Genomic DNA, 22778 nt, shown 5'->3' on the forward strand with positions numbered 1-22778 from the left:
CAGAGAAAACAGATCGCTACTGTTGCATCTGTTCCATGCATCATCTTTAATCTAACGTGAGTCGCACGTCTTTCTGTTTCTGGTCTTAAATTTTCCATCCCAAGCAAGACCTTTATAATCATATCAGCTACAGTATTCAGACTGCATGTTTTTGCAACATTATACTTTACACAGTACAAACCTAGTGTTCACTTCAATATACTTACAAATTCACCTATTTACCTACAATTTAAATCCACTAGCAACAGCTTGTGTTTTACAGTTTTGTTTTGGCACACATATATTTTACATAATTATTACTAGCAGTCTGAAAGTAAATAGAGTGTTGGATGACCATGATGCATGCCAGCAATCAGAGGCTGATGCACTTGACTGGGACAAAGAGAATTATTGAATCAAATAAACTTTAAGTCGTGCATTTGCTAAAGATGTTTTGTTGTGTCTGTCTCACTCTTTCTGATGCACAGGGTTAAGTGTATTTAACATTATAAATGCTTAGCTGTGTGATCAAGGTATTGCCAGACTTTGCCAACTTTGCCAGAGGTAACTGTAAATAGACCAAAGAGCCATCATTTGCAGGCCTAGTTCCACTAACTATTGGTCCTGGTGTGTTATACTTCATTAAAGTTTCTTCAGGTGATGCTTCATTATTCCAGTGCTTAAAAGCCAAAAACATGATATTGCCATTGGAGGTTAGTAAAATATGCAAAAATGAACTCTGTAGTGCAGGTAGGTTAATGGTAAGAGTAGGGCTAAGGCTTAAGGGTAGGCATTACAGTTACAAAACCCTAAGAAATGCATCAACCAGCTGAGAGGGACAAAGAGGGTAAAACTTAGTCAGCTGCTGGAGTCAAATCGCCAGAAGGGAGCCATTATCCAGCAACGATGCTAAGCAGTGTTGTAATCTATTTGGCAGAATTAAAGCAGTGGTGGCGTTAACTGCTGACGCACTGAGAGAAAATCTGGCTTCTTCTGTTCTTCTGTTTTGCCCACACGTGCTGTTCTCCTTTATATCCTATGAGCAAAACAGAGAAAACACTACTGGGCGCAGTTGTAAAACCAACCAATGTACTATTTTGTTCTGTGTACTATGTACCTGTAGCTGGGCCGAAAGAGATGATCTATCTAAGCTTGTAAATCGGGCTTTACAGTTGAAATTTAGAAATGTTTCTTGAATAAGAGAAACAGGAACACAAAATAGATTTGACATATGATTTTCTATTATGAACTACAGTCATGTGAAAAAGAAACTGTTCACAGAACTCTGTGTAGTCATGTGAAAAGTTCATCCTTAGTTTTTACAAGGGTAAGTATAACTACTAGGTGCTGTTAATCACATGCACGGGGTTAACTGATCATTAGCAAGTGTGAGCACCTCTATATGGTCTGGAGTATTCAAAAGCTCTAACTCAGACTCTACAGGTCTGAATTAATATTATCATACTTGTGTTCATGATAGAAACAAACTGGACAAGTATGGTTTGGTTTAGAAAAGTTGGCAGGAGAAGGCCTCTTTTCTCTAAAAAAAAATAGCATGGCAGCATAGCTTAAGTAAGCAAAGTTGCCTCTGAACAAACCACAAGACTGCTTTGCTTTAATGCACGGTGCCATAACATAGCACAAACAGCTCATACCAACTGTCGAGCGGGGTGTTGGAGGAGTGAAGATTTGGGTTGGTTTGGCAGCCACAGGACCTGGGCAACTTGAAGTCATTGAGCCAACCGTGAACTTTTGAGTTAAATATGAAGCCATTTGTTTGACAGCTAAAGTTAAAGTCTAAATTGCGTCATGCAACATAACAATGGTCAAAAGCACAGCAGAAAATCAAGTATTATAATTGCCCTGTTAAAGACTGACCTCAACATGATGAAATCTATGCCTGTAAGCTTCAGTGAAGGTTGTACAGGAGTTTATGGGGCGACCGTGGCTCAGGGGGTTGGGAAGCGTATCTGTAACCGGAAGGTCGCCGGTTCAATCCCCGGGCTCTCTGTCCTGGTCGTTGTGTCCTTGGGCAAGACACTTTACCCTACTGCCTACTGGTGATGGCCAGAGGGGCCGATGGCGCAATATGGCATCCTCGCTTCTCTCAGTCTGCCCCAGGGCAGCTGTGGTTGCTACAAACGTAGCACTAAAAAAGTAGACCATTTTGGCCCGTTTTGGAGCAGTCTGGGGGGATGGTGACCTTTGAATGACCTATAAAATAAAGTTTAATATCTCAGAAACCGTAGCAGCACAAACGCTAATTTTACCTGCACAAATCAGCACAAACGTAGCACTAACCGCTCCGCCTATTTGCCTTTACGTTTCAAGTGGGTGGGGGGTCAGCTTCACTCTGCTATTGTAAAGTGCTGTGGGTGCCTTGAAAAGTGCTATATAAATCCAATCCATTATTATTATCCCAAAGTTCTCCAATAGCAATGTGAGAGACTGATAAAGTCATACAGAAAATGATTACATCATGGTATAGAAGCTACAGGTGGTTCTATAACAGTTGAATCATGGTACTTCGCTTTTCACAGGACGACACAAAGTCCTCTGAAAACCTTTGTTTGTCACATGACTGTATATCCTAAAGTATATATGAAGAGGGGCTATGTGTTCATAGTCACATAGGAACATTTGACTTCCTCCACTGATTGATTTGCATTACTAGCTTTTGGACAGCGGTGGCACAGAGGAATAAAATGAATCATGATTTAAATGCATTGATGGTGTGATCAATCTATTGCTGGTCCCTTCACATAGAATGTTGGCAGAAGTACAACACCTTCAGTGGAAAATCCTACTTAAGAACAATATCAACAATGACATGTTGATATTATTGATGTGTGAAAAAACATGTTGGGACAGCTGACCTTCCAAAAACACAAAAACTGGCATCTCGCAATGTTTCCATTGTTGGAGCCAGAAAATAATCAGTAGTGAAAGTGAGACAGATGTTTAAAGCAAACGTTCAAAGAGAGAGAATTACGTCACTATCAGCATTTTATAATTTAGAAACATATTGCCCAGTGCCAAACTCGAATTCCTGATATTATGCGTGTGCATACATGTGTAAATAATATATGTTTGTTTTTTCCTTCCCTGACTGCTGTGTATTGTTGGATAAAAAGTTCTCCAAATTGACACACACAGATATATGCACGTATCTCCAGTCAGCCAAATCACGTTAGATGCGTTTAAACATTCGTTTTTTCTTTTTTAAGGCCATCAATTTTGCTTTGCTTGTTTGTGCATGATAGAACACATCCGCAGTCAAGTTTCCTCCCAGTTGATCTAGATCCAAATTTGTGCTTGGATTTGCCTTTCTTCAGAACTCTGGCAAAATTCATATGCTGACTTTCCTTTAAGCTGTATACTTTACAGTAATGTATTTAGTCATAGTAGTTGCACTTAACATTCACGGACACGTCAAGCTCACAATAACAGACATGAGTTGAAGAAAAAAAGAAAATGCAAGTTGAGAATATGATGGATCGTGTGATGTATTTTGAAGTAACAGCGCAAACAAAAAGATTCTAAATTTAGGGATGTGCAGGACTAGTCAACTAGTCGACAAGTCCTTGCTGTTGTCACTAGTCAGTTCCAAACTTGCTGGTCGTTTAATCTAATTATTAAAATTTTAATTGATGCCCAATGCCGTAAATGATTGTCCTAATGTGTTATGCAGCCTTCTGCCACAAGAGAAACCATATCTCTGTTAATCATCTTTTTGTTAACACTGTTAGAATGAGATTGCCAGTAAAAGTTCATTCATAATGCATGACAAAATGGGCAACACTTTTCAGTCACTTTATTAGTTTCTCAGATGTTAAATATGTCATATTTTAGTTATATGTCTTGGCATGGCATCAGCTCAAGGGTTGTCAGGTCTTGTGCAGACCAACTGTGTGGGGTGATGGAGCGCATCTTCATCCTGAGCCTAAGGCTGGGGAGAGTCCCACAGCTCTGGAAAACCTCCTGTGTTGTATCAGTGCCAAAGACTCCACGTCCCAAGGATCTCAACAGCTACAGGCTGGTAGCTCTGACACCCCACTTGATGAAGACCCTGAAGCGGCTGGTCCTGGCTCAGCTACGGCCCCTGGTGAGCTCATCACTGGACCCACCTCAGTTTGTCTACCAACCTGGCATTGGAGTGGATGATGTCGTCACTCACCTCCTACATCATTCCCTCTCTTACCTGGAGACCGCTGGGAACACTCTGAGAATCATGTTCTTTGATTTCTCCAGTGCCTTCAACACCATTCTTTCCACGGTAATGAAGGACAAGCTGGAGAACTTAGGAGTGGACCATCACCTCACATCATGGATACTGGAGTACCTCGCCGACTGACCACAGTACGCGAGAACTCAGGGCTGTGTGTTGGACAGGGTTGTCTGCAGTACGGGGCCCCCACAGGGAACAGTTCTGACTCAGTTTCTCTTCACCATCTACACTGCAGACTTCTCCCACAACTCCACCCAGTGCTTCCTTCAGAAGTTCTCTGATGACTCTGCAATAGTCGGCCTCAACACTGATGGGGATGACAGGGAGTACAGAGAACTGACCCAAAACTTTGTGGACTGGTGCCAGCAGAACTTTGGAGTGAAGGGCCCACTCCTGAAGACCTTCTATGACTCTGTGGTGGCCTCAGCTATCTTTTACGGTGTGGTCTACTGGGGCGGCAACATCTCTGCAGGGGACAGGAAGAAACTGAACAGGCTGATCCAGAGGGCCAGCTCTGTTCTAGGATGCCCTCTGGACCCAGTGAGTGACAGGAGAATGGCGGCTAAGCTGTCATCCCTGCTGGACAACATCTCTCACCCCATGCAGGAGACTCTGACAGCACTGAGCAGCTCCTTCAGTGGCAGGCGTCATCCACACATGTGCAATAACACTAAGTGCAATTCTCTTTTTCTGACAACATTGTATTTTATTCTGTTGTATATAGTATTTTATTCTATTCTATTGTGTACATTATCTTATTCTTATTATCTTATCCTATTCAAATGTTTTTTCTTAATTTTTGCTACTGTAGGTTTGCGCTGTCCACTTTCTGCTGTAACAAAATAAATTCCCCTAATAAAGGTTATAAATAATAAAATTTGTAGTAACATGATTTGATATCATAATAAACACTGATTTTTTTCTGTTTTTTGTCTGTGTGGAGCATAAGGCTGCTCCACGCTTCGCTTGTGTCACTTTTAGGCTATCTGACAATGATTTTCACATCACGTCTTGTGTCATGCCACACAATCTTTGTGGTGTGCAGGCTGACATCCTAGGAGTAAACACTTGGCGACAGCGGAAAGGAAAACCTCCTTTTTAACAGGAAGAAACCTCTAGTAACCAGGCTCAGAGAGGGAACTACAAGTAAGACAGTATTCTGAGAGCAAAGTGCTCTATTAGGGTGATATGCTACTATTAGGTGTTTAAGAGCAGATGGGCCCTCCTTATTAAATTCTTTGTAAGTGAGGTTAAAGATTTTAAATCTAATCCTGGATCAACTGAAGGATTTTCAGGGAGTTTTTAGGACAGCCTGATAATACTGACAATGACAATTGTATCATAAGAGAACAACATTTTGAGGAAACGAGGACTATGCTCTGATTTTTAACAAGCAACTCCTTGGCTTATAATAATTAATTAATAAAAACTCTTGACAGCAAATGAAAAGAATAGTTTTTTTTTATTTGGCACGACACAAAAGTGCTTTACGATAACACTGCCCATGACTAGTTTGACATGAAAACATTTTTGTAGGTTAACTGTCAGTCTCATTCAATACACATTGGAAAAAAAATGCGAACTTTAAAATTGTGTAAAAATGCCACTTGATATTTCATTTGTCATCATTCTGTAAGGCACGTCATAACCTTAAAATAAAAAATTTGTGCAAATGGTTTTGAAATGATTTTGGATGAAAGTTCTCAGACTGCTTGGCTTTATTGCTTATTGTAGAGAAGGCATTGCTTTATATTCTTTAAATACTTCAAATCAGTTAGGTTTGCATATGATCTGTGTTAACCAGAAATTTGTCAGGATGTATTTGCTTTTCCTGTGTGGACATATGGAGCAATCAGAGTTGGATGGATACCAGAAAACATCTAAGTACAAAATCCTACAAACCACAGAACAGCCTTCAATAAATATTTTGCATTCTATCTAAGTACAAAGTAAAAAAAAACAAAGGTTCACCACTTTTCTCGAAATCAATAACTTATCCCTACAGATTGCATTTTTTTTAAATTGTTGCTATTGCAGAACCTCCCCCCAGCTCAAAATTTCACATTATTTGGTCAGATATACAAGTCATTGTCAGAACAGTTGAAAGCACACAAATACATTTTTTCATTTTTTTTCTTACAAAAATGAATGAAAATAAAGAATCTTTGGTAGCTAAGCAAAAATAGAATGGAAATGTCTATATATAAAAATGCATTGAAATACATAGTAAAATAAGTACACGGCTACAGCAAAGGGCTGACACGGCATAAAAAATCCAGCTTCGCCTCAATAAGGTACTGTGTATAAAAAGGAGCCCATCATATCACAAACAGATCATAAATTACGTGAAACCATCAGAATGCATCAGTCTTTGGAGAGCACTCTGACACCTTGATGCAATGCAAAGAGAACCACTGAGGTATTTAATCTTCATTATGTCAAGCATCACGCAGAATGATGAGAGAGACGTAAAAGTGCATATGAATTATGGTCAAAAAAAGTAAGTACATCCCATGAAAACTGTTGCCTTTTTTAATGTATTTGAACAAGCAAACATTTAATATCTTTGTAATTCTGACAAAACGTTGAGGATTTTTTTTTTCACGTAAGAGTGGTATAAGAGTGGCAAGTGAATGTGAAAGGAAATGCTTTTTCCTTAAAAAGATATTAAACATTGACATTCCTGTTGAAAAAGTAACTTTCCTTTGTAGTGTTCTTGAACTTTACCACCTTTTCAAAGAAGATCAAGTGGTTGCTTGTCAAATAATAATAACAACAATATTAATCTGACATACTTACATTTTCACATGACTGTAAATTCATGTCTGCTTCTGGTCTATAGCAAACACTGGACTTATTCCAAAATATTGCTTCCTACTATCAACTGCCCTTATTCACATTCCTATGATCAGGTAGTACTATTCCCAGTAGACACTAACATAATCTCACATCTACTTTTTCCCTTGCTAGTGAACAGAATGCAAGGCAGCTTAGAGATGTAACCACTTTATCCTTATGTCACAAAATCTTTGGGCTGGAACTTGTCCATCTTGTTTGCTTGGTGGTTAAAATTCATACTGGTAGAAAGACAACAATAATAGTGTTTTAGCCACTTTTGCAACATACATCTAAAATAAACCTTGTTAAAAGACGAAAAAACAAAAGTCACTGTTTCTGTAAAAGTAAAACAGTCACAGCAGCAATGATACGTCATCTCTCTCTTGTGGTCATCACCTGGTCGCCTGATCAGACAGATATAAATTCTGCTGGTCAGTGATCAGTTTCACTTTGTAAACTAAAAATACTGCAGTCATGTCACATGGGAATAATAATAAATATACCACAACATTAGGTGATGATATGTTTTCACATTGAGCATACATTAAACAGCCAGTCCATTGGTTATATTCCAACCCAACCTTTTTCCAACCAAGTGCTTTCTTGTTGCTGACATAAGAATCAAAGTAGTCTGGCTATCTGATTCTTTCGGCAATTCCAGATGTTATATTTGCTCCCTTAAACCGTAACAGGTGAAGAGCACAAGGAAGTTTGCATCTTTCCCATATGACATGAGAGCATTGAAAGAAAGAAAGCCGCTTTCCATTTCAAAGCCCTTTCTACACTCCTTCTGGCTTCATAAATTGATACTGTAGCTCTTTCCAAAACAGATTAAAACACTGAAAAGGTACACTTAACTTGAACATGTGGCAATAAAAAAAAAAAAACTTGAGTGAAATAACTTTAGGTGGATTTGTAAGTTTTGAAGTGGTAAAATAGATCACCCCTATCTATTTATGAGATCTACACAGACTAGACACTGTGTATGTGGTACAATTACACTAATTATATAGCCCTGGTGATAGCCTCTACCAATACCTTTTATCACTATTAATGTAGATTTTTGTCAATGTTGTTCAGTCATTTGAGACTGGAGACAATCGGGCAGTCTTTAGGCTTTCATTTGACGGAGGCAACACAAAACTTGTTCTTTAGTTTAAGTGAGAAAAAAACACATTTACTGGAGAGAGTGCTCTGGAGGGAAAATATTCTTACTGGACAAGTTAAATCCCATCTAAGAATCCAGTTTTATTGGCTTAGTTGCTAATATTAGATGAAGCCCAGTGAAAATGACAAGGGTAAGAGGTAGCTAAAATTATAAAGCCTAGCGCTCTTGCTGCCAAATGCAATAAACACAATCTTGCCATTCTGAGTTATCCAAATTAGCTAATCAGCCTAAACCAATTGCTCTTCAGCTAAACCTTATTTGAGTATGTCAAATGGCTAGCTTGAGGATGTACAAGGATCCTGGATGCTATGGTCACAGCCACTGGCATTTAGTCTAGAAAATATTTCTATTTCTTTGTCCATTTTAGTTGACCTCACTTTGCCTCCAGAGCGGCTCTACAGCTAAAATACATTTGTATAACAACAAGATGATGTGTGAGAGAAACCCCCGGTTTCATTGGGAAATCATGATTGTAGTCTGTAAGTCACACATCCAGCACCATATCATAGTGTGTTTCCTTCTTCCTTTTCCCACATTTATTTATGAGCACTGTATATAATGTCAACAGTATAACCCAGTAACTTGCATAGACCACTGCCCCTATTATCAAAACAATCTTTTCTGAGTCGGGGAAGGGTTTTCTAGTCTGTTGTACTACTGTGTATAAAATTCCAATGAAAAGGATAGTGAACCATACTGATATTGGAATCAGACCGATAAAGTTCACCACGATTGTTTTCCTCCCAGAAGTCCCCCATCCAGACTTGTTGATTGTTGCTATTGCAAACATTTTCGCTGGCAACAGGCTTGACATATACAGTACAGAATAAAATGACATGAACACCATGACAATGTTACCTCTGAGGCAGCTGGCAAATGATGACTTAATCAGCGCCACTGCTTGCACAATGAGTAGAAACAAAAGAATATTCCAGAGCCTTCCTTGGTAAAAGAGTTGGATCGCTGTGGCGATGAGGAAAAATGGGAAGAAGCCAGTGATCACAGCCTCATAAGTCATCCAGAGATGGTGTTTGTGGAACCACATGGAGTTGTACAGCCATTCTCTGAAATATGACTTGCTCCATCGTGTCTGTTGATTGAGCCACCGCAGATATGTAATTGGTGTCTCTGTAAGGCACTTTGACCGTGCAGTGTATTTTGTTGCATACCCGAGGCTGAGAACTCTGTTCGTGAGATGACGGTCATCCCCAAAACTGCAGTGGGATCCCATGAAGGTCTGATTGTACCACTCCTCAAGAAACTCATGCAGGAGAGAGTTCCGGTACATTCCTAAAGGCCCGCTAATGCATTGAACGCAGCCGAAGTAGGACTGGCAAGCCCGCTCAATGTTGAAAGCCATCCAGTACCGAACACTGCTCAGGAAGGAGATCCACGACTCATATTTATTTAGGATCTACAGGTAGGTTGACAAGCAGAGACAAAAAGTATGAAGTTTAAAGCACAACATCCTAATTTGTATGTTTGATGTAGAAGATTCAGATTTCACAGAACTTTTAAGAAAACTACCTGTACATCTCCTCCAACTCCTCCCACCATAGGGTCTTCCTCCAAAACCTTAACCATCTCCACTGATGATGCTGGGTCCAGCATGGTGTCAGAGTCACACACCTACATAAAAACACAAGTTAATCAAGAAATTAACTGTGTTTTAGCAACACAGGATACATTTATTTAGATTTTCTTCAACATAGTTCCAGATGTCTTCTTTGTTCAGCTTAATTCTGCAAAACATAACAGATGTCAAATTGACCTAAACTCCCCAAAGAGAGGGAAAAAACCCTTTCTTGCTGAAAAAAATTTGCTTGGACAATCGGAACAAAATTTCGATATACAAAAGAAATTTTTGTGAAATCAAAAAAAAAATGTACATAATGACACACAAAAAAAAGATATCATGCATCCAACAAAACACATAAATGCTCAATATGGCCACTTTATAATCTCCGCCAGCCAAGACCAGAGGGGCTGCTTTCAACTCTGTTCACCACCCACTATAGCTCTAATGTTGTTCTTCTGCTCTCCCTATTTTCTTCTATAAATGGTAATTTTCCTGACCAACAAAATCAGGTGATGAAAACAAACCTAGAGCCCAGTCCTTTTTAACAAAATACATCTGTTAAAGGCAGAGCCTGATGAAAGTGAAAAGGCATGAAACATTGTCCCTCCTGTTTCTAAGGTTGAAAAGTATTGGCATGACTGCTGGCAGTGCAGCAGTAAGGTCTATTGAACTTTTTGTGAAGTAAATGATTTTTGGCAGGCTGAAGCCAGCTGCAGGTGTTAGACAGCATTATAGCTCTGAGTTCATATTCTCAAAGTCCCCTTCTTTGTTATACAGACCCGTTTGAATCATTTTGATGCTGTTACATAAATTAAGCATCAGTTGAGCCTTACTCTTTGATCACAATGCTTTTTGTAGCACTAACAACTGAACATCACAGAAGAAAATGACATAATGATACTCGGCATTTTGGACAAAGAACTGTTACTTGTGCTTAAGTCTGAAGACACAAGAGTTTTTGAATTAGCCTGAGGTATCTGCTTTTCAAACGTAATAACAACAGATCTGTGGAATTGCAAAACTAACTAAAAATGCTGAAACGTCATTAAAGCCATAGACTGAGCGTCTGGTAACAAAACAGAGAAAGTCTTGACAGAGCATGCCCGCACAAAATATTCTGTGTACTTTAAACGCAATCATTTAGTCATGGAAAGAAAAACACTTTCATTGGAAAGTAGCTTTCATGCACTGTTTAGCATTAACAAGCAGATTCAGGAAAAGGTGTGAAGTCATCAGCGTTGGTTCAACCCATGTGACCTCACCACCCTTCAAGTAATTTTTATTCTTTAGGTAAACACAGTTTGAAAGGTTGTTATTGTGGCTGAATTATATGACACCACAATGTGGTTACATATCATATGACAGTAATACAAGCTCTCATTAAGTATGATATGATAGCTAACATTTGCCATTGTTAGCTACTGCTAATACAAGACAAAGTAAGTCTGGAGGATCAAAACCTCTTTGTATTTTGAACTGAGAAAGGTTCCATTTATTTTTAATTACTTTTATGCTCCTGAATATGACAGTACTATACAGCTCCACAAGAGCCCATGACACGTTTAACAGTCAGTGCCTGCAGGATATTGCTTTACCAAGCAGTTAATGTCTTTAGCCACTGTTTATTTTTTAAGCCACACCAACATACTGTCGCTAGCCAAACACACTATTGAATTTAGTTTTCCTAAAGCTATCAGGCTTTTAGTCCTTAGGTCTGTGTTACTCAAATATAATCTTTGATTGTTTTTAATTTTTCTGAACAGGAGACAAACACATGCTAACCTTTCTAACCTTTCTTTGATACAGATTTGTAGATGACGTAACGCCCTGCGAAAAAGATCTGTTATTACACTTAGACATCAGCTACTGCTGCCCTCCTTCACGCCACACTTCACAACACGGTGCACATGCTAAAAAGCAAAACAAAAGACTCTTTGTGGACCCCATATTTGGCTTGGCATAGCCTCCCCTCCTCTCTTTCCAGCCATCTCTCGTTCTATTCCCTTTCACTCTATCATCAGCTTATGTTTGCCTAGTTTGCATCTCCCACAGTAGCTTACATTTTCTCTTTCTTCACTATGTCCTTCAGATGTCAGCTCTGTGTGTGCATGCGTGCAAATCTACAAAGACACACACAGGCACAAAGTAATATTACACCTGTTGTACAGTATTTTTAATCTTCTAATTTATTTCATTATTTTTTTATTTAAGGGGCTATTGTTCTTCCACATTACCTGCATTAACTGATTTTAAGCGATTTAACTAATTACCTGCACATAATCCACGCTCCTTCCCAGTGCTTTGAAGGCTGTATACATGACCTCTCTCTTCCCTCCCCACTTCTGCATGATGCACACACATTTGCTGTTCAGCACAACCCTGGACACCTGCTGAAGGCTCTCAGCGTAGCTCTCATCTGTCTCCTCGGGTCCTCTGCTGTGATAATTACTCCTCCACACGTACGTGGCTGATCTGTCCGATCCCATGACCTCCTTAAAAATCTCCATCATGTACAAGTCGTCGTCTGAATTTCCATCGATCACCATGATAACTTTGATACCAGGATATGTCAGCCTCTTCACTGACACAAGGCATTTTCTTAGGTAGTTTTCATCCTCCTGATATGCAGCGATGCACAATGCCAAGGACTTGTTCAGTTTAATTGGTGTTTCTAAGGAGCGCCGCATGTTACGGTGTTCTAGGAGTGCAAAGAGGGTCTGGATAATAAGGTGAACAACCAAAATGGCACCATACAGCCCAAAAGATAGGTGATTTTGAGCTGTAGTGAAAAATTGGTAGCCCATGATATAGGCTGTCGAGATGCCCACCAGGAGAGACACGCCGAACATGGTGGTCCCAAATATCCTCAGGTAAGTGAGGGCTCTTTTACACTTCATCTGTGGACAAAAACAAAAGGGTTACATGTAGTAACAGTGGTGCAGAAAATGTTACTATGATTGACAGCAACTCACAGTGAAACATTTGTAACCTTTTATACTCAATTGGTCCAAGTAAATGACCTTCTTAACCTCCTAAGACCCGAACTCTTCCACGGCATGCATTTTTAATTTCTCTTTGATTTTTGGGATGATTAGGTCCTGATGAATGTAAAAACAAAGAATTACCAGATTTTTTTTTACCTAATTTTTGCTTGTAAGAAAAATGAGAGCCACATATGAGGATATTTGTTTAAAATTTTGATAGAACAGTAGCAGTATAATGTCCTCGTAAGTGGCTATCAGGCCGTTGTAGAGCAAAATTGAGTATTTTGGTCTAAATAACCGAAAATGTGATGTCCACATATGTGGACGGCAGGTCGTAGGAGGTTAAAGTGAATACAATCACTTAAACAAGAGTGTTGGAACCATTTTCACTGTACTTTTCACTAAAGCTTTTATGTTTTGACACAACAAAACCAGGTACAGACTGCTGTAAGCTTTCTCCTTTTTTATGCCCCATCCCTCTCCCTACCTCCTCCCCTTCCCCAAATCCCCCTAAATGCCAGACAGTTGTGAGTAGCCGATTGTTCCAACTCTCTTTTAGTGTGGGTGGCCACACGTTACAAGATTTCTTGACCTAATTAACCAACAAGTTGGCTGCCTCTGCCAACCATCAAGGTCTAAGCACATGCTAAATGTTGGTCGTGGTGGTGGGGTAGCCTATAATGAAAATTATTGGTTTCCACAGTATTTTGGGGACACATTGCAAAGGTCAAAGACCAAGTATGACAAACTCTGACCTAGAACATGAATATTCAATATTTTTAAGAGAGGCGTTTGTGCAAGAGGATGCAGACGCAAAAGCATCCTCTTGCTGAAGTTTGTTTCCAACCCTCATTATGTTGCTACCGCCATCTGTTTGGCAGACCAACGGAGACCCACTCAGCGTGGCTCATTTTGACTCAACGCAGAGAGCGGACCACCCTGTGATGTCATCTGTTTATATCTTTATGGGAAGAAGAAGACAAGAGACTTCTATTGCTGCACGCGTGCTTCTCTCTCTCTGAATCTTTGTGTAGAGAGCATTGCAGGGAAATGACTTCTGTTAAACAGAGAGAAAGAGAGAAAAGACCTTTGACATTATGACGGTCAAAGTATGCTGACCTTCAGTAGGGCTCCCTCTTGTGGGATAAACTTTTCATCTAGGATTTAGACGCATTTAGCACCATTTTGTTCATTGAGTGACCAAAAATATTTTGCGATATCACGCATTTTGTACATGTACATTTAATCAAGTCAAGGGAAACAAGTCAGAACAACAATAAAATGATCAAAAGAAGCGTATACAAGGCCGAGTGATGTTTGTGAACTGGAGAGAGTTCTTGGGACCACACCTAAACACATGACAGATGAAGGGAGGGGACGACTAAAGGAGAGAAAGAAAAAAATATATACACAGAGAAAGCGAAGATAGCATGGAGAATCTTTAAGAGAGAAAGTGAAGAAAGTTGGTTAAGAAAATTGGTTAAACTAGCTGAAAAGCAGATGCATCTTGAGAGACATTAGGAAAATGAAAGTAAAAGACAGTGAGGGAGTAGCAGAAGCAGGGAGAGAGAGGTTGTGGTCATGGAGAAGAATACACACAAACACACACTTTGGCTCAGACATAATGCTTTGTTCATTTGACTGTTGGACGAGAAAGCCACAATCAGTGTAGCGGACCTCCTCTGGCATGTGGCAAAGGTTTTAACGTCAGGCCATCTTTTACAAGACCCCTGACATGCACAGATATACACCAAAATGCACATATAAAAGCTTATTGTACCACTGCATGTGTGTGTTTGTGTAATTGAACAAATTTAAATTTTGGCCTCTTTCAGCTTGTGTGAGAATGTCTATAATGCTTTATAAGCCCTGTATCCATGTCTTACCTTTGTTTGAACTCAACCACTGATTAGGAGTAAGCATGAGTGCAGCAACAAAACACAACGTTTTGGGGCACTTCATTGTCAGCTTAAAAGTACATCATGACTGACAAATGTACACCTCTACATTTTATCAACTGGGCTTTGGGAGAAAACAAAATGAACTTGATTGAACCACTGAAGATAACAAGGACAGGAACCGTCGTCAGTGTTTGCTCCTCCTTGACTTTCTGTTAATGATCTGCACTTTAATGATACAATCTGTTTGCTCTGATTTAATGTTTGGAATGAAAGTAAAAATCAAAACTAGGATATTAAATCCATCATCGACAGGCTAGGCTCATGGCATGTAAATGTGATGTGGGAAAACGTCAAGTCCACAGTAATGCAACCATTGCTGCTGGCTACAATGATCTGGTCTTTGCAGGATCTTATACACCATTTTGGGTGTGTAGTGCAGCGCAGAGGTCGGGTTGACAGTCAGCTCAGGCTGCAGACAGATTAACTGCAGACTTAAAGTGAGGCCAAACTCTGGCCCGTTCTTATTGAGATAAAGCCTTTTTAATCAGAGCAGTATCTGTAACAGTGGAGATGTCATCCACATATGGATGATGTAAATGATGTCACGTTGGTTGGTGAGCACGCGTATCTTCATGTGTTTGTCCAGAGCATTTATCTATGCAAGCGGAGGGTGTCATTAACACATGAAGATGATATCACTCCAGCTTTCTGTTTGTTGTTACATCTTGGCACTTGAGGGTTAGAACATCGCCATTATGTCCTTTTTGCTGTACATGTGTGTATGCGTGGCCAGCCCTGTGGTGACCTTGGGCTGGAAGCTTGAGCAGTCTCACTCTGACGTTATTAACAGTCTCTTGAGTGAAACTCCCACGGGCTCTCTCTCAGAGATAACATTACAGTAATGTTGAGTCTTGCATGGATGTACATGGTGAGTTAGTAGATAAATGAAGCGATGACTACATAAATTAATGGATAGATTAAGTTGACCCAAAAAAACTGGGTCCTTGGAAAAAGTGCATCTGGCTGTTCTTTTAAACTGAGACACGTGGATTTGTTTGGGATTACAGCAACAGTAAAAAAAAAATAAAATAACAAAAAAGTAGTGACAGGGAAATCTCATTGTGTTTGTGAGTTTGTTATTTTGAAAATATGATTTAGGAAAATCAATGAGTGTCTTGCCTTCCCGTTACTCTAAGTGTTCTTACAGTACAAATGAGCAAGGCGCTGAACTATTTAGCTGTAACAGGAATGAGAGACTGTGCCTGCATCTTCCTCTGCTTCTGAATGAAACAGCATATTAATATGCTACAGTATGCTAAATCAAAATCCTGACCTCATGACAATATTAGACTAAAATTCAGGGATCACTATACTATGGTTTATTTTGTTCAAAACGTACTCACTACATGCACACATTCTGATGGAAATCCATCCAATAATTTTTTCAGGTGGAGCCACTGAGTAAATCAAATGTGAACATCAAAGTTTCCCTGCAGGAAAAGTCAAGGAAACACCATGTGCAAACATTGCACAGACTTTGTAAATAAGTGAATTTGTTGATCTGCTGGTGCTCAGAGGGATGATAGGAGTTCACCGAATACAGAAGGTACATTGCTACACATAGAGTCAAGTTACTTGCAATGCCAAGAAAAAAACATTGCATTTAATTGGTTTGACATGTTTACAATATTGCGCAAAAGTCTTGAGCCACCTCTAAATTCTTTCTTTCAATGATCCAGACCTTCTTGTAATTTCTTTAACATCTCATACTTTTTAAAGTGGTCTTGAGCAACAGTTCTTCAGGGCTTCTTAAGGTCTTGTAATGCTTCTGTTTGGACATTGGCTGCTTTTTCACTCATTTTTAGCCAAGTATTTAGACCTGTACATTAAAACAATAAACACTGACCTCTGAATCGATCAAAAAGGCACCTAACAAGAGAGAGTGTTTATTGACCAGTGTGAATGCTTTTCTTCTGATTTGTTTAGCGGAATCTATGAAACCTGCAAACACAACACAGGTTGACAGTGATAATAGTATTACATAATAAAATTTTTACAGGAACAAGATGATGATGAGCTATTGACTGCCTGGTGTGCAGTGTGCCCTTAAAACATTTGAGGAAACTGAATGAAGGGCAAAAGAAGAATTGGCAGAGCTAGAAAACTACCTACAACAAATTCCTGACACAGGACCTGAGAGACAAATCTGAAGCCTCAGTAGAAGGGTTGGCTGTCAAGAAGTCATTCTTAAGGAAGGTAAAACGGAAGAAAAGGCTGATGTATGCCAGATTACACTCATGGAGTGATAATTCCAGTCATTTTTGGTTTAAATTATGCATTGATATGTATGGAGGAAGTAGTACAGATGCACAACACCCAAAACACGGGGGAGGCTCTGTTATGGTTTGGGACTGCATTTAAGGCAGTGGTGTTTGGGATCTTGTCAAAATTGATGAAAATGTGAACACAGAAAAGTACAATCAGATTTTGATCTACCATGCAGTACCATCTGGAACGTGTCTGATTGGCTTCATTTTTTAGCCTGACAACAATCTCAAACAAACAATGCAGTAAAAGAATATCTAGATAGAAAACCACACAATGGAATCAGTCATGGATTGACCTCCCCAGAGCCTGGACCGCAACATTATTCAAGCAGTGTGGGATCATCCTGACAGAGAATGGAACAAAAGGAAGCCAACATCCAAAGAAGAGCTTTAAATGTCCTATAAGAAGCCTGGAGAAATATTCCTGAAGACTACTTAAAGAAATTACAAGAAAGCTTGTCTAAGAGAGTTCAGGCTGTGTTGAAGGTGGTCGTACCAAATACTGACTTTCGAGTTGTACAAACTTTGTTTTTGCTTTACATACTGTACATACTGTATTTCCATTCACACTTTTGCATGTTTCAATAAATCACTGCTCCAATTTCACATTTCCTTTGCATATCATAGAAACAAGGGAGTGGCTCAAGACTTCTGCACAATACTGCATATTTTCATTCTGTTCATTCTTTTGGCCACAAAGAACCGACAATAAATCTCAATCACCAATTAAAATATGAGTGCTACTTGTGCGCAATAAAATATGGGACACATTTTGGTTTTCAAATATAATGAATATCTTAAAATCACCACATGTTATAATAAATTGCATGCGTGTTACATCAGGGAGAGCTTTTAGATATGAAGAACAGGCTGCTTAATGTGAATGCCATATGTACCTATGTGCAAATCTATCACTAATGTCACAATGTATGGCATATGTGTGCGTGTTTGTGTGTGTATATACACAGCATGAGGCATATGTGTGTGTGTGTAAGAATATGAGTGTGTATGCAGGCTGTCTGCAGAAAGAGATGCCTTGACTTAACTCACATGAGAGCAGTTGAAGCTCTTTCAGCAGGGTTCCAGCTCAAGACCTCTGATAGAAACGCAAGACTCTGATAGACTCTGTGTGTGTATGTGTGTGTGTGTGTGTCTTCATACACTAAAACTACATATCTGTGTGAGTTTGCACAAGTGTGTATGTAATTACTGTGTGTGCTGCCCAGAGTATAACAGTGAAGTGGAGCCAAAGAAAGACAGCCTGCTGGTCTGTGTGGAGCTGAGATAACATAAAGCTCACATCTTTACATCTCAGCAGTCACTGCTGGAAGTGTAACATTCACAAATCAGCAGCTCTGGCTGGATAAGTACTTATAACAAATCAAACATTATATGCTGGGGGCCCAAGCTGACACTTGTGGCTGGTATAATTTAGACCTGAATCACAGTTAAGGATTTGAACAGTTTTCATGGTATTTTTCATGACAATGTTCAATGAAGCCCAGATAAGTATGAGCTAATAAAGACAGATTAATGGTATTTGGGGTTTTTGTGAGGAGTCTCTGGATCCATTGAAAAAATAATAGTACATTTTATATCAGTTTAGTATAAAAAACCAGACCTGCTGAGGTAATACACACCTTTGAAATCTCATGTGCTTTGACAATTTCCAAGAATAAAAAAAAACACGCATGTACAAATGGAGAGATATGCATCACAGATAATGATTTTATATATACACTAGGTTGTCAGTGTGTGTTTAAGAACTTTGCAGGGTTAGAAAAGGCCACGGGGGATTGTAAAATTAAACATTAAACGTGGAGCTGGCTCTCATGACAGACATAGCAGCATGCAGCAAAGGGTCACATCTTCCCGAGAAGCTGATGAGGCAAAAGAGTGGAAGCGGTGGGGAGAGACTTGAGAATTGGCTGCAGTCTTTGGCTAGACGTACTTGACACATTCAAGGCTGGGCTGCTGCTCCATGTCTATTTACTATGTTAATTTAGTGACAAGGCTCCTTTTCTCTTCGCTCTTTCTGGGGGCAGAATCAGGTGTGATGGGGCCATAACTGAAAAGCAGCAAAAGGTTAAAGCATCTTCTAGACTGCAACTGTTTCTTCATCACGCAATTAGCATCTCATTACACTGTTACACCAACAGATGTTGTTATATACATGATTTAATACAACACTGAGGTAAATGTGTTCTCTGTTTCAAAGCCAGACTATGCCGTTTGGTATTTAGGCGTGTCTTTTTTCCACCTTGATTCATCCATGTAGTAGGAAGAAAAGGGGAGGAGGTGAAGTTGGGATGAAGCTGCTCAGAGATGAATGGGTGGCACACACTGAAAATGGGGTGGGGCCAGGACATTGAAGGCGTGGTGCTGTACTTGGATGCATTCACTGCCAGCTGAGGCACGGGACTTACATCACTGTGGCAGACTCCAAGAGACCAAAGTGAGATGAGGTTGAGTATGGAATTCCTCCTTCTTAAGCTATTTCTTTGTGTGAAAAAAAATGCAAAAAATCATTGAAAGCTCTTCTTTTACAAACACAACCTGTTTCTCTGTATCATCCAACGATCCAGCAGTTCCCTTATCAGATTGATAATAGACATCCATCCATCAGCAGTACCCTTAAATAAATGTCTTCACCTCCATGGGATGGAAAATTCTATTAATAGCACTGTTTAAAACCACAGCCCAGTGTGGCTAAAAGATAACAGAGGCTCATAATCACACTCAAGTAGAAGATAATTAAAAAGAACTTTATAATTATTAAGGGGAAAAAAGGAAGAAAGAATCACACTAAGATTTCCATGAAACGTTTTGTCAGTTTGTCACTCTCATCTTTCCAGAAGATATACAGAAAATATAAATAACATTAACAAGAGCCACTTTGTGAGCTGCTCCTGCCCGGTTTGCTTTGTAAGGGGCCTTTGTTACTTTATGGTACACTCTAACTGCTGGATATATGAATTAGATTTGGCATCAAACCTACTCTGTGTGACTCAGCGTGAGGTAGTGAGAATCTAACTGACATCCAAATTTTCACTTTTACTGGCTGGCTGCAGTGCTGCTTTACTGTTAGTATACTGAAGGAACCTGGAAAAAAACTGGTATTAACACAGAGTAGATGAGCTAAGTGGTACGGCTCGGGAGGGGCTGCGCCTCTAAGATCAACAGTTGTACCCTGCCAGCCCCATGGCTCTTTACACTAAAAGACCCTTGCTGGGAGAAGTAATGGCACGTGAGACTTGTTGTGTGCCTTAATGGAGGCCAGCCATGGAAAGTCTTCTTCTCTTAAATAGTAAAATGCTCTTTGTGCTGTGTGGGAGTGCATGCTGGAGCACTGATGCAACTCAGACATCAAAAAGGTTTTAAAAACTTCTTTGTCATTATAGTGGACAACTGTGACATTCACAGAGTATTTCATTTAATAGCACTAAAGTTGTATTGTCTTTCTCATTGGGAACTGAGTCCTGCACTCAGCAAAGAAATTCCCTGGAGGACTGAGATTAGGAACACCACATGGGTATTAGGTTGAATACATGCTGACATGGGCACAAGGTCCACATATGCTCCAAATCTACAGCAAATGAGCAGTGAGCATTTATTTGAAGTTTACAGTTTCCCTGCTAATAAAGTACTGCGCAAAAAGTTTAATCCACAAGTCATCCTGGAAGTATTTTTTCACACTGGACACACTTGATCATCTCTTCTTACAAGTAAATATGCAGGATATCACCACAGAGTTAGGGTGCATTGTGAGAGCAGCACAATGCAAAGTAAAATCAATAAAATAAATAGATAATCCAAGTCAGCAAGGAGATTCTGCTTGTGGGTTGAAAAGTTCTACATTTTGGATAAATAGCTGTAATATTTGTCCACTTACTCACACATGGTGTGTGGGCAACACAGTGGGACCCAACAGCGGTCTGTGCACACTCAGTAGGTGGATGGAGAAAGAGACTATGTCAAGGAGAGTGTGACAGATGTTCATTAGCATTTGTGTATATGCGCGCGTGTGATGGGTGTGCAAGGGGACAACAATGCTCAGAACTTAGGTGCATGGACCACGTGATATCTCACATGAGCTTTTCTGGTTTTGTTTAAGTTCAAAGTTAGGAGGTTATGAATAAACTGCAAAACGTTTCAGCAAGGCATGTGCCTGTTACCACTTTTTACAGAACACGGATATCAACAAAGGCTAACTTGTCCAAAAGCTGAAGGCTGGTCAAGAAGCTATTCACACGCATGCAAATGTTAGTCCTCCACACTGGGCGTCAAATTACGCGCCCCTACCACAAGCCACGCTGAAACAGTCCCCATTCAGTCTTCTCATTGGCTTAAAAATCTCAACGAATGACGTGTGACCGGTAACGTCACAGTGTAGTTATATTCAGGCTAGCATCACTCTTACAACAAAGACTAGTCATTAATTTGACTGATCAGAAGATAAAAGCTTAGTATATTAAACCTTTTACACCTGTATTTTGTAGTGTTATAGCATGAAATGAAACACAAACTGAGTTTCAGCACTTCTTGCTGTGGCTCCCAACTTTTAGCATCACTCACTTTGTGGAGCAAACACGCTGAACAAACTCGTGAAAAAAAAAAAGCTCTATGCATGCACTTTGCTAGAGAGTTGGCGCATCATCACGTTCACACACACGCGCACACGAAAACTGATTGCGCGTAATTATGTTCTAAACCACTTTATGAATGATTTAGTGGCTTGTGGTAAAATATTTGGTAAAATGATCACCGGCCACCTACCTTGAAGCAGCTGTTGTCCTCTGATTCCTCCTGAGAAAGGATGCGTCTAACTTCTGGGACTCTGGTCCCGATCCACAGAGGAAAAAAGTAGACACAGAGCTTGAGCAGCGACGACTCTCATGAATCCGCTTAAAATGGTCCTCATAAGCCTATTTTTGTTTGTTTGTTTGTTTGTTTTTTAAAGGGGGAAAAAGAATAATAAAAAAAAGTCGTGCCAGTCCTTTGTATGTGTGCTCAGTTTGGATGCTTCAAAAAGACAACCGGGATTGCTTGTCTTCTCTAACTTCTAACGGTTTGTCTGCAGCCTTTCCAAGTCACTTGCATCTCTGGTGTCCACAACCAAACATCATATCAGTCAGCTTTGGCATCATTCATATAAAAAAGTATAAATAAAACATAGACTATAAAAATATGATAAATATTCTTCTCCATCAACGCCTGTTTCATTCATTCTTAATAAAACGAAAAAAAAAAATTAAGATAAAGCATCAACTTTGGCAGCTTCAGTCACATTCAAAAGTTTTTAAAAAAAAACAAAAAAGTTTCAGCAAACAATAAAATATGAGCCAGAGCTTTTTTTGTATTCTTCCTGTCTTAAGGGGCGTTAAGGTAAGTTTTTCTAGAGTTTCCTCCGAGCATCCAGGTTACACAGAGCGCACAGAAGTCTCTCTGCCGCTGTTTCAGCTGTCTAATTCCTTCCAGACGGGTGTGTGTGCATGTGTGCGAGTATGTCTGTGTGTGTGGACCCTCCTTTATGGCTCCTGCGGCTCCCAAACCCCTTTTACCGGGCAACAGATTGGCGTGTTGATTTAATAGGAGGGAAGGTTTGGGGGTGTGTGTAAGGAGGAGCGACGGAGAAGTGATGGGGGAAGAGAAAAAAAGGGGTGGGGGAGGGGGGGCGGCGAGTCTCTCATCCAAACTCATTCAAACTTCAGAGAATGGGTGGGTGGGGAGTCTCTCATCCAAAGTCATTCAAACTCCAGAGAGAGAGAGAGAGA

The 22778-nt window shown here is 39.8% G+C and overlaps 1 protein-coding gene across 1 annotated transcript; it reads right to left on the minus strand.

The window, feature by feature from the left end:
- Window positions 1-5680: 5680 nt before the first annotated feature.
- has2 (hyaluronan synthase 2) lies at window positions 5681-22525 on the minus strand. The gene is made up of 4 exons (XM_086310646.1): window positions 21781-22525; window positions 12063-12689; window positions 9741-9842; window positions 5681-9627 (listed from the first exon to the last, which is right to left on the minus strand). Exons 2-4 carry the CDS (start codon window positions 12687-12689, stop codon window positions 8698-8700), a joined length of 1659 nt encoding a protein of 552 aa, XP_086166772.1. The 5' UTR covers window positions 21781-22525; the 3' UTR covers window positions 5681-8697.
- Window positions 22526-22778: the final 253 nt, after the last annotated feature.

The sequence above is a fragment of the Aulonocara sp. 'chitande type north' Nkhata Bay genome, linkage group LG11, assembly GCF_057382095.1.
Source record: "Aulonocara sp. 'chitande type north' Nkhata Bay isolate Kocher_YH1m ecotype deep benthic linkage group LG11, A_spYH_male_GT1.1, whole genome shotgun sequence".
NCBI classification, from domain to species: domain Eukaryota; kingdom Metazoa; phylum Chordata; class Actinopteri; order Cichliformes; family Cichlidae; genus Aulonocara; species Aulonocara sp. 'chitande type north' Nkhata Bay.

Excerpts from the sequence above, each read along its gene's own strand:
- has2 (XM_086310646.1), bottom strand. The coding sequence starts at position 12,689 with ATGAAGTGTAAAAGAGCCCTCACTTACCTGAGGATATTTGGGACCACC. Across the intron at positions 9,843-12,062 it reads GGAGCGTGGATTATGTGCAG|GTGTGTGACTCTGACACCAT; the intron begins GTAATTAGTTAA and ends GTTTTTATGTAG. Across the intron at positions 9,628-9,740 it reads GAGTTGGAGGAGATGTACAG|ATCCTAAATAAATATGAGTC; the intron begins GTAGTTTTCTTA and ends ACCTACCTGTAG.